Below are 13,015 nucleotides of genomic sequence, written 5' to 3'. Positions count from 1 at the left end.
CAGAGTGATGTGGAGCACTTTTTCATGTGTCTGTTGGCCATCTGGATGTCTTCTTTCCAGAAATGTCTGTTCATGTCCTCTGCCCATTTCTTCATTGGATTATTTGTTCTTTGGGTATTGAGTTTGATAAGTTCTTTATAGATTTTGGATACTAGCTCTTCATCTGATATGTCCTTTGCAAATATCTTCTCCCATTCTGTCAGTTGTCTTTTGGTTTTGTTGACTGTTTCCTTTGCTGTGCAGAAGATTTTGATCTTGATAAAGTCCCAATAGTTCATTTTTGCCCTTGCTTCCCTTGCCTTTGGCGATGTTTCTAGGAAGAAGTTGCTGCTGCTGAGGTCGAAGAGGTTGCTGCCTGTGTTCTCCTCAAGGATTTTGGTGGATTCCTGTCTCACATTGAGGTCTTTCATCCATTTTGAGTCTATTTTTGTGTGTGGTATAAGGAAATGGTCCAGTTTCATTCTTCTGCATGTGGCTGTCCAATTTTCCCAACACCATTTGTTGAAGAACTGTCTTTTTTTCCATTGGATATTCTTTCCTGCTTTGTCAAAGAGTAGTTGACCCTAGAGTTGAGAGTCCATTTCTGGGCTCTCTATTCTGTTCCGTCAATCTATGTGTCTGTTTTTGTGCCAATACATACTGTCTTGATGATTACAGCTTTGTAATAGAGCTTGAAGTCTGGAATTGAGATGCCGACAACTTTGGTTTTCTTTTTCAACATTCCTCTGGCTATTAGGGGGTCTTTTCTGGTTCCATATAAATTTTAGGATTATTTGATCCATTTCTTTGAAAAAAATTGATGGTATTTTGATAGGGATTATGTTAAATGTGTAGATTACTTTAGGTAGCATAGACATTTTCATAATATGTTTTCTTCCAGTCCATGAGTGTGGAACGTTTTTCCATTTCTTTGTGTCTTCCTTAATTTCTTTCATGAGTACTTTATAGTTTTCTGAGTATAGAATCTTTGTCTCTTTGGTTAGTTTTATTTCTAGGTATCTTATGGTTTTGGGTGCAACTGTAAGTGGGATCGGCTCCTTAATTTCTCTTTCTTCTGTCTTGCTGTTGGTGTATAGAAATGCAACTGATTTCTGTGCATTAATTTTATATCCTGACACTTTACTGAATTCCTGTATGAGTTCTAGCAATTTTTGGGTGGAGTCTTTTGGGTTTTCCACATAAAGTATCGTATCTTCCACAAAGAGTGAGAGTTTTACTTCTTCTTTGCTGTAATTAACTCCTATGTAGCCAGTTGGGCCTAGGTCCAGAACTGGTGTTAGTGTGTGACAGGATTCACCCAGCTGTGCCCTGTGGGTCAGATCATCTCTGCCATTTGTTGTTGTATGGCCCACGGGTTCAAAGGGTTTTTACACTTTTAAATGGTTACGGAAATGTCAAAGGAAGAATAATATTTTGTGATGTGTGAAAATTACATGAAACTTCAATTTCCTTGTCCATAAATAAAGTTTATTGGAACACAGACACTCTTACTTGTTTACATGTTGTCTGTGGTTACTTTGCCCCACAGCGGCAGGCTTGAGTTGACTGTGCAGCCCACAGAGCCTGCAATATTTACTGTGTGGCTCTTCATGAAAGAGATTTGTTCTCCCCTGATATACACAATGCTGTTTGTCACATGAGCACTACAAATGCCAGTGTTGAAAGGGAGATTCCTAAGCTTGGAGTACTTGTCTTAGTCTACACACCATCTTGTTTTATGCTAAAGATGCAGTTATGAAAGGGGGCACCTGGGTGGCTCAGTCTGTTAAACGTCCTTTTGGCTCAGGTCATGATCCCGGGGTCCTGGGATTGAGTCCTGCATTGGGCTCCCTGCCCAGTGGGGAGCCTGCTTCTCCCTCTGCTCCCCACCTACTCATGCTCCCCCCACTCTATCTCAAATAAATAACTAAAATCTTTTTTTTAAAAGATGCATTTGTTTAAAACTGCATATACATTAAGCATATGTACTAGTTATTTTAACAATAAGGTATGTTTTATCGTAATACAGCCGGCTACTGGGAGTATGAAGGATTCATCTTCACTGGACGTGGTTTTGTGTGGACCATGTATTTATTTCTCTTTGAGTGGAAAAAAGGTACCTTCTTTTTATACTTGATGAAGACCTAGGATGGAAATATTTAGAAAAGAGTGCTGATAAACTATTTTTACTCTATGCACAGTATTTAATACCTAAATTAATTATGAAATTTCTATTTCACATTAAAACGTAAAACATTCCTTTTTTTCCTTCTTTTAAAATTTACTTACTTTTTGACAGAGAGAGACAAGTAGGGGGAGCAACAGAGGGAGAGGGAGAAGCAGGCTCCCCACTGAGCAGGGAGCCTGATGCAGGACTCGATCCCAGGGCCCCTGAGCCAAAGGCAGCTGCTTAACCGGCTTAACTGGTGCCACCTATGCGCCCACATAAAATATTCTTTTTTTTTTTTTAAGATTTTATTTATTTATTTAATAGAGATCACAAGTAGTCAGAGAGGCAGGCAGAGAGAGAGGAGGAAGCAAGCTCCCTGCTGAGCAGAGAACCCGATGCGGGGCTCAATCCCAGGACCCTGAGACCAGGACCTGAGCCGAAGGCAGAGGCTTTAACCCACTGAGCCACCCAGGTGCCCCACACATAAAATACCCTTAATAAAGCCTTTATACCTATAAAACCATAGTTTTTAAATTCACCAAAATCCCTACTTTCCTTGCCAACTTGCCAACTCCTCACTTACTAATTCAGAATCCTAACTGCCTCCTGGCTTTTCTTCAACCAAGACTAACAGTTTCCATTCCTTCATTCTTCTTTTTCTTTTGCCTCTTCTCCTAGTCCCTCAACTCAGACACATAAGCATTTGTTCATTAAGCAGCCAGCAGATAGTTGTTCATGTGCAGATGCTGACTCCGCGGTAGGAGGTACCCTCAGTGGACCTCTAGACCCATCTTTCCATGATTTTTCCATGATCAAACTCAAAGATCAGAGAAATGGAGGGTGCAGAGTACGCTACTTTCAAAAGTCCTGTTCCCTGTCTTCCTCTAAAGCAGGTAGGTGATTTTGTAAAGACTTGGCCTGGTGGTTTTTAGATCCTGGGACATGGGCCAGTGCTTTTTTCATTGCTGCTTAGGCTTTTATGTTGTGTGCCCCAGGGGCTCAAATTTCTCATTCACCAGGGAATCCATCCCCCATACCAGTCTCATTCTCTGCCACATTGCCACTAATCAGCCTCTCAATCTGGCACAGGAGAAGCTGTAAGGAGGCTCTAAACTTGGCATAATATACTGCTCTTTGCTGCATGACCTTTGCTCTGTGACCTTTGCTAGGTGGTGTCCCTCTCCTGAGCTTTTGTAAAATGCATAGAGGAGAATAATCCCTCCCTTACCCATACTTCATGGGAATATTAGGAAGCTGAATGAGGAGGTTATTTAAAAGGCTTGGCATTTTCATAGAGGGAGTTGCTATAGAAACCCAGATGCGTACAAGAATTTCAGAGAGGGAGTTTCTGGAAAGTCCCGGCGTCTTTGTTTCTTTGGGTAACTAAAATATGGAAGACCTGGCCTCTGACCTACTTCAGCTTAACCCTAGGTCTACTGCTTCCTCTTGCTTTTAGGATTCGGCTTTCCTGCAGCACGTCCCACCAGAGCCAGTACCCTCTGACAGGAAGAACATTGTCACAGTGCAGTCTCGAACACTAGGGATGGTGAATTGAGCATTTCCAGAATATATATGGCATAACACCAGCACTGCTTTCCTACTGGGAGAGAAAGGCGTGACTGCCAGATTAGGAAAGACTAGACGATGAGAGGAAAGGATTTGGGGCAGCTGTTTATTGGAAGTGCGTGGCATGGGTTTAGGTTATTGGAACTGTGGGAAGAAATGTGAGATTGACTCCTGCCCTCTGAGAGTGTAAAACCTAGTTTTGAGGTAACTGGTTGGGGCAGTGGGAGGGTTAAAAAAAAAGATTTAGAATGGAATGAAAGGCAAAAGAAGTCCAACTATAAATAGGAGTTCAGAAAAGGGAGAGCTCAGAGTAATTGGGAATATTTCATTAAAAAGTGGGACCTCAAGATGAGTTTCAAAATCATGCTTCCTCTGTGGGAAGGAGAGATGTGTTTGGAGAGCGTGAAGGAAGGAGCAACATTGGTAAGGCCTTAGTCTCTTCAGCTACTGATGGGTACATGGATGTTGGTGGTATTGTTCTTTAGGCCTTTCTATATGTCTTATACTTCTCAAACAGTTTATTTTTTTGTTCTGTTGCTGTGGTGTTTGTTTTTTACTGAGGTATCATTCACAAGTTAGTTCACCATTTCAAAGTGTGCAGTTCATTGGTGTTTTGTTCACATATTGTTCAGTCATCACCACTATCTAATTTTGGAACATTTTTGTCTCCCCAGAGAGGCCCCTTAACAGTGACTCCCCATTCCCTTCCCCATCCAGCCCTAGGCAACGTCTAACCAACTTTCCGCCATAGATTTGCCTATTCTGGACATTTCATGTAAATAGAGTCCTACAGTATGTGGCCTTTTGTATATGAATTCTTTTCAAGATTTTCAAGGTTCATCCATGTTGTGACATGAATAATCCGTCATTTTCTTTCTTTCTTTCCTTTTTTTCTAGGACCAGATGTCTTTAGTTTTCAAAAAGTTCCTCCAATCATTTTGAAGTTCAAAATGGGTTAGGAAACCACCTTTGGCTATTACTTTTCTTAATTCTATTATTTGGCTTGGAATAAAGCTGATTTTTATAAATTTGTCAATAACACCTTACTGAGCACTCTTCAGATAATAATGTATATATTTTTATTGTGGCAAAATATATGTAAATAAAATTTACCATTTTAACCATTTTTAAGTGTACAATTCAGTGATACTAAATATATCCATCATTTTGTACAACCATCACCACTATCCATTTCCAGAGCTTTTTCATCTTCCAGCTTCTCTACATCATTGCCAGCACTTGTTCTTTTCCATGTTCTTTTTTTTTCCATTACGATCATCCTGGTAGGTGTGAAGTACTGTCTCATTGTGGTTTTATTTGCATTTCCTTAATGACAAATGATGTTGAACATCTTTTCATGTGCCACTAATTTGTCTGTCTGCTTTGTAGAAATGTCTATTTTAAAATTGAATTATTTGTCTTTTTACTGTTGAGTTCTGAGAATTCTTTTCTAGTCTGGCTGCTAGATGATTCTTAGATTCACAATTTGCAAATATTTTTTCCCATTCTGTGGGGTTCTCTTAACTTTCTTGATAGTGTCATTTGTTGCACAAAATTTTGAATTTTGATGAAGTCTAATTTATCTCTTTTTAATTTGGTTGTTTGTGCTTTAGGTGTCACAAGTATGACACCACTGCCAAATCCAAAGATGTGAAGATTTACACTTATGTTTTTTTTCAAAGTGTTTTATCATTTTAGCTCTTACATTTAGATCTTTGATCCATTTTGAGTTAATTTTTTTATAAGGTGTGAGGTAGAGGTCCATATTCATTCTTTTGGATGTGGTTGTCCAATTTTCCCAGCACTGATTATTGAAGGCTAGGCTACTCTTTACCCCTTTGAATTGTCTTGGCACTTCTGTCAAAAATCAATTTGTATAGTTGTATGGGTTTATTTCTGAATTCTCAATTCTGTTCTATTGATAGATATGGCTATCTTTATGCTAGTACCGCAATCTTGATTACTATAGCTTTGTAGTAAGCTTTGAAACAGGGAAGTGTGAGTCCTCAAATTCATTCTTAATTTTCAAAATTGTTTTGCTCTTTTGGTTCCCTTGCATTTCTGTATGAATTGAGCATGAACTTGTTAATTTCTGCCCCAAAAAGCAGTTGAGATTTTGATTGACATTGCCTTGAATTTGTAGATTTGTTTGGGAAGTATTGCCATCTTAACAACATTACATCTTCTAATACCTGAGCATGAGATGGTTTCCACTGATTTAGGTCTTCTTTGATTTCTGTTGATGATGTTTTGTAGTTTACAGTGTACAAGTGTTATACTCTATTTCTTACATTTATTCCTAGGTATTTTGTTCTTTTGGATGCTCTTATAAATGGAGTTGTTTTCTTAATTTCCTAATTTTTGGATTGCTTATTGCTAGTGTATAGAAATACTACTGATTTTTATATATTGATCTTGTATCTTGAAACTGTGATGAACTTGTTTATGAGCTCTAATAGTTTTGTGAATGTGTATTCCGTAGAGTTTTCCCTATATAGGATCATTTCATCTGCACACAGAAATAGTTTTATTTGCTCAATTGCCATGCCTGGAACATCCAGTACAGTGTTGAATAGAAGTAGTGAGAGGGACATCCTTGTCTTATTCCTAATTTTAGAGAGAAAACTTTTAGTTTTATCATTAAATGTGATATTAGCTATATGCTCTTCATCAGGTTAAGGAAGTTCCCTTCTATTTCTAGTTTGTTGGGTGTTTTTTATTATAAAAGAGTATTGGACTTTGTTGAATGCTTTTTCTGCATCTGTTGAGGTGGTCTAGTGGTTATTGTCTTAATTTTATTAGTATGTTGCATTACATTGATTTTTACATATTAAACCATCTTTGTATTTCTTGATCATGGTGTATAATCCTTTTTATATGCTTCTGGATTCAGTTTGCTGGTATTTTGTTGAGACTTTTGTGTCTGTATTCATAAGGGATATTACAGGGTTTTTTTTTTAAGATTTTATTTATTTATTTGACAGAGATCACAAGTAGACAGAGAGGCAGGCAGAGAGAGAGAGGGAAGCAGGCTCCCCGCTGAGCAGAGCGCCTGATGTGGGGCTCGATCCCATGACCCTGAGATCATGACCTGAGCCGAAGGCAGCGGCTTAACCCACTGAGCCACCCAGGCGCCCCAGGGATATTACAGTTTTGATTTTTTTTGTGATGTCTTTGTCTGATTTTGTATCAAGTCAATACCAACCTTACAGAATGAGTTGGGCAGTGTGTCCTCTTCTGTTTCTTGGAAGAATTTGCAAAGGATTGGTATTAATTCTTTAAACATTTGGTAGAATTCATCAGTAAAGCCATCTGGTCCTGGGCTTTTCTTTGTGGGGGTTCATTTTTTAATGCAAGGTGCAGAAGAGTATTTATAGTACAATCCCATCTGAGAGAGAAAATAAGTCTTTTTAAGGCTGTATCTGTATGCTTGTATTTACACAGAAAAGTTCAGAAAAGATGTACAAAAAAAGATATAACAGCAAAGGTTATCTTTGGGTAATGAGATAGAACTTAAGTCTTCTGTGCCTTATATATAATTACAAGCGTGTATTGCTTGGTATATATATTTTTTTTCTTTAAAGATTTTATTTATTTATTTATTTATTTATTTATTTGACAGAGAGAGGGGTCACAAGTAGGCAGAGGCAGGCAGAGGATTGGGGTGAAGCAGGCTCCCCGCTGAGCAGAGAGCCCAATACGGGGCTCCATCCCAGGACCCTGAGATCATGACCTGAACCAAAGGCAGAGGCTTAACCCACTGAGCCACCCAGGTGCCCTATTTTTTAAAGCCTACTTAGAATGGCTAATGTTTGACAATTTGCTCTTTCATCCACACAATGAGTTGCCAGTGCTCTGTACTTGCCACTGGCCTTGTCTACTTAGGAGCTCAGTCTCATAGGCCCCTGCCTATCCAGCTTCGTAGTCTGCTGCACCCCTTCTCTGTTTCTCCTCCATCAACACCAAATTACCTATCAGTTCCCTGAGAGTGGCCCATGGTTATGTGCTACTGTGCTTCTCTACATTCTATTCTATTTCCTTTCCCTTCCAGCCCTTCCCCTTGTATCTTTGAAATGCCTTCCAAATATCAGTTCCCTTCCTTCATGAATACCTTCCAACTCACTCTTCTCCCTTCCATTCTTTACCCAAGGGGAGAAGAAACTCCCCCTTCTGCTGCCTGTCATACAGTATGCATATTTTTCTTACTGAACTTTATATTTACCCTGCATCATAATCACTAGTTCACATATATGCCTTCCCTAAAAGTACAGTTTTATCCAATTTTGTAACCCAGAGTTTAGCACAGAATCGATGCTCAGAAGTACTTTGAATTGAATTCATGAGACAGGAAAAGGCATTGTGGGTAGGATGAGCAATGTGAGCAAAGGCCAGTTATGACTTACTATAACATGGCAAAACGGGAAGATTCACGTTGGGAAATACAGTTGAATGATTTCGTCAAGGCTGTTTGGTCGTGGAGGCTTTTGAGAGCCAGAGAGCGTAGACTCCGTAGATAAGCACCAGTGGAATGGAGAGCTCTTCTCACTTACTTCGAGTCTTTGCTCCATGGACCACCTCCTTCAGAATGGGTCACCTCTCCATTCACACGTCCCCTGACCCCAGCACTCTTTGTCTCCCCTTCCCTCATCTTCCTCTTTTTCCATAGCTCTTACCACATTGTATATCATTTACTTATTCGTTATGTTTTTTTTTTTAAATCTGTTGTCTTTCTTCCCCATTAGAATATAAGCTTCCTGCACCACGGTAGCCTTGTCCACTGCTGTTTCTCAAGCACCTAGAACATTGCCTGGAACACAGTAGGGATGTAGAAAACAGTTGTTGGGTGAATGAATCTCAAATTAATGAACTTCAATATCTTGTCCAGAACTGGCAGAGTACAGCCTAGGTATAATTCAAATATGTTTCTGAAAGAAAGAAAGAAATTTATAGAAGTACATAATATTGCTAAAATAGTGTCCATTGTGTGTTATGTCTGTAATCTGGGGCAGGTCAGGGGAGGGATGGGAGGGAAAGACACAGTGTCTTAAGGTTTCTTGCCTTAGAAACCAGCTTGGGAAGTCAAAATTATAAATACATTTAAGTTTATTTATTTCTTGCCTAGAAAAGTGTTGTTGTGTGTGGTGACTAATTCCCATGCTTTAATAATTTCTCTTTTTCTTTCTCCACAGACCTTTGTAGTATTAAACAGAGGGAAAACTCTCTTCAGATTTAGTGCCACGCCTGCCTTGTACATTTTAAGTCCTTTTAACCTGATAAGAAGAATAGCTATTAAAATTTTGATACATTCATATCCTTTTCTACAATGTGGGCTGAGTGCAGCATTTGCATGGTCGCTGGTATATAGAATATGTTTCTGAACTTTGACAATTGAATTGTATATTAAGTATCTTATCAGTAGTGTCATTGACAGTAGTGTCGGAGCCAGCAGTTTGCATGACCTTCTGCCAGATCCTGGATTAAGCTTCAGCCAACTCTCTTTTCCTAGAATGATATCACGGGAGTCCAGAATTTTGTTGGTATCACGAGGAAAGACAAATCAAGACACTAACCTGTAACTGAAACCTTACTCTTTGAAGTGCTCAGAGTTCAGTAATTTCATCCTGAGGCAAACGATTCAGGTCTTTAACACAAGTTCAATGCTAGAATTTTTTGGAAGGCCACTTCTTGAGTATAAAGAGTTCAATGAATGCTTTAGAAATCTGCCTTGAATATTTCTGATTTCTTGAGCAGTGTGTATGGAAAGTGCCAGAGACAGTTTCTCACGTTAAATGGCCCCTTCATATAGAGGTTTAGATCCAGATTGCAAGCCTAATATGAGTCTCTACTCGCATTCCCCCCCCCTTCAGCAGAAAATGCCCATTTACTCATGTGGCCTGACTTTCATATCTTATTAATATAAGAGAGTGTATGACAGATGAAAAATTATGTGATGAGTTTAGCAACTTCGCATAGTGACTTTATATTTAATGGTTGGAGTTTAGTTTGTCAGGACTTAGTCCCGTGCTCTGAAGGATATTGTATTCTCCAAGTAGGATGAGGAAAGTGGCGATTGGAACTTAGTAAATTGGTTGGCTAAGCTGTTGGCACATTTTATTGACTCTAAGAATTTAGCAGCCCAATTCCGAAATCTGTGGTTTATAAGGAACATAGTTCTGAAACTTAAAGGTTTACAAGGAATAAATAATTCACAGTGGACTTCCTCCCCTTTTATTGGATCAGAAGGCAGCATCTTTTTCTCTTCTAACTGGAATGTGTTATTCCCGGAAGAGAAGTTGAGCTGTAATGAAGAAAAAATCCAGCTGTAAGAAGTATTTTTTCTTTAAAAAACTCCATTAGTAGAGTGAGGATGGTGAAAGCTGTTAGCAAGAGAGAGAGTTAGCAACAAATGGGATATGGTTTCTGTGCTTGTTCAAGTGACAGTTTTTTGAGTTTGAGTAACTCACATGCTGACCTAAAGGAGTTTATTTTTTTCTCAGTAGACAAAAACAGAAAGGGTTGAGAAAAATCTTGGATGGAATAGAAAAAGCAACAAAATGGTTTGCTCTCCATAAACATTCCTGAGCACTTTGAGCATGACCAGACGCATCTTCCCCATTATCTAATTCTTAGTATGGTGGTGCATATATCCTTGAAATCCTCACCCAACAGGTCGTGACTGGTTTCCCAAACTGTTCAAATGCCACACATAGCGGCTGTTGCCTTGCCCTCTAAGGACAATTCAGCCCTTTGGGGACCTAGGAGTGAACCGTTGTGTTCTACCCCTGAAACCACCATAACAGTGTGTGCCAACTATACTTCAATTAAAAAAAAAAAAAGTGAACCATTAATTGCATGTAGCTTTCCAAATAACTAGTTATGCAAGACAAGATAATTAACAGTAAATGAGTACTGAATAATATAGATTTGATTTAATGTGTTTTTTCACCTGATGATTTGGGCATATGGTAGGCCAGTAGATTTCTGGTTACTCTGTACGCCGGGATTTAGAGACTTATTCCATAGCTGAGGCTGAAGAGGGAAGGGGTAGGGGGGAAGATGATTTATCCAAAAGGAGTAGAGCAGTGACAGCCCTTTTGAAAGAAAGAGAGTGGCTCTCCTGCTGTGTCCACCCACAGTTCTCTGGTCAGGTGTCGATACATATGGCTGCATTCTGTGTTCATGGTGGCTTTCATTATCACCTTGCCGTTTCCTTGTCCTCTGTGCTTTGTCTCCTTTCAGGTTACTGACTTAATTCTCATGATACCCAATGTGAAATGTGTTTGCTTTCTGAGGAAGAAAATAGGCCAGATTTTGTATATTCTCCCTTGACTCTTTTCTACAGTATTTAGCATGATCATTATGTGCACTATTTTGACCAACTGTGTATTCATGACTTTTAGTAACCCTCCTGAATGGTCGAAGAATGTGGAGTAAGTAGCTCATTTATTTATTTGTCTGCTTGCTTGTTTTAAAGATTTTTACACACCAAATCTTGCTCTGCACAGTTTATCCATGAAGGAAAAAAATTGTTTTTTTTCCCACTCTTTACTTCACAGAGAAGGGTGAGGATCCATGTGGAATTTAGGAAATATCCTTAGAAGTCAACTCTAGAAAGAGAAAGTGCATTCTGGAAGTTACTGCCCTTCACCTCCACCCTTACCTGTGCTGGCCAATGCCTTTGACTTGCTGCCCCAGCGCCATCTTGTGCCCTCAGTTAGTCTCTCATGACACTGCCTTCTTCTCCAACATGAGGTTTCCTATTTTTTTTTTTTTAACTTGTCTAAAGTTAAAAATAGCTCTGGGGCCTCCTCACCTGGTTCAAAATGATCACCTACTAGATGGCACCCAGTACAGCATTCCAAAGTTCTTGGTTTTCTGTTTCGGTAAGTTTCCTTCAAAGCATCCCTTTCTCTTCCTGCCTTCCTTTCTGCTGCATTGGCTGTGCCATTCCGTTTTGTCTCTACTAGTTGAAGCCACATTTCAGGCACTGTTACCTTCAAGGATTCATTTAAAGTTTCTGTCTGTTTGGAAATTACCTCAAACTCTCCATTTCTTTGACAGGTACACATTCACAGGGATTTATACATTTGAATCACTAGTGAAAATCATTGCGAGAGGTTTCTGCATAGATGGCTTTACCTTTTTACGGGATCCGTGGAACTGGTTGGATTTCAGTGTCATCATGATGGCGTAAGTTGTCTGCTTACTTTACTGCTGTTCTGGGTGTGATTGTGTATGTGTGGTTCTATTCCTGGTTGTGTCTGTAAGTGTGTTTATGGACAGTTATAAGAGGAACTAATGGATAACCATTTAAGGCCAAACAGGCTTTATGCCTGTGATTCTTGCTTGTGAGGACAATGACAGCATGTTTCCATGGGAGAAGGAAAGCCAAGGTTTTACAGTGAGGAAGGAAAGTAGCAAGTGATTTTCCATTGACATGCTCTCATATTTTCTTCCCCCTTTTAACACTGATCAAGGTTTGCCTGCTTATCACCGTGGGGCCTTGGTGAAGATTTGAAATTTTTTAGGTGTTAACCTTAACCTGAAAATCAGTTTCTTGGATATGTTATATCGTGTGTAATTTCATGAGGCTGGTCCAGATGTTGCAGACTTGAGAGCACATTTTAAAGTTAAAACATGAGCCAAGGTATCCAAACTGGTCCCTTCCTAAGGAAGTACGTACTGACCAGAAGTTCAAACTATTGTGAGAGGGCAGTATGACCCCCACATTAGTGTGCTAGCTGCATGTCTGCATACCTGTATCTCTTTGGGAAATGTAACTGATGGTTGAAGAGTTAGAGCAGATTTAACTCTTTGTATTTTCAGGTGCGGAAGCACTCTGTGGTATGGTGGGGAGTAAGGGCATTGCATAGATTGTGTGTGTGCATGCAGATGTGTAAGAGAGTGGTGCGTCTGTATTTATACGGGTCTGAGCGTCAGAAAGACGGGTTTCAGCTGTAAAATGTGAATGAGTGAACGCTATGCATTGAATATTTGAAACTGAAACTTTGACTTTCTGTTATATTAAGGCAATTTCCAGCTTTCCAACATTATGAATGCACACTGGTGTTCATTTAAAATTTAAGTGTCCTTGCTGGGCACAGAGCTGGTGATAAAATGGGCACTTAACACACTATTTGCTTTGATCCCATGATCCTGAGCCCTGCTCTTGTATGTCACAGGCACTTCATCTGAGGGCGTGACTGCAAAGATATGCGTGCAACTCTTCGATAAGTCATATATGTAGACATTAAGGCACTTTTGCCATAGTCAACTAGGGAGCTATTTGATGTAAATTTG

General features: G+C 39.5%; 1 protein-coding gene across 5 annotated transcripts in view; it reads left to right on the top strand.

Annotated features, from left to right (window-relative positions):
- Positions 1-13,015, top strand: part of SCN8A (sodium voltage-gated channel alpha subunit 8) — a 171,503-nt gene that overhangs the window by 72,600 nt on the left and 85,888 nt on the right. For all 5 annotated transcript variants that reach the window (XM_032876747.1, XM_032876751.1, XM_032876749.1 and 2 more), the window contains exons 3-5: positions 8,905-9,023; positions 11,056-11,145; positions 11,777-11,905. In XM_032876747.1, coding sequence (XP_032732638.1) covers positions 8,905-9,023; positions 11,056-11,145; positions 11,777-11,905 — 338 coding nt within the window. The remainder of the gene's footprint in view (positions 1-8,904; positions 9,024-11,055; positions 11,146-11,776; positions 11,906-13,015) is intronic.

This window comes from Lontra canadensis, unplaced genomic scaffold, assembly GCF_010015895.1.
Source record: "Lontra canadensis isolate GAN:19392208 unplaced genomic scaffold, GSC_riverotter_1.0 scaffold59, whole genome shotgun sequence".
Taxonomy (NCBI): Eukaryota; Metazoa; Chordata; class Mammalia; order Carnivora; family Mustelidae; genus Lontra; species Lontra canadensis.
This window is presented reverse-complemented; position numbering and strand designations above follow the sequence as displayed.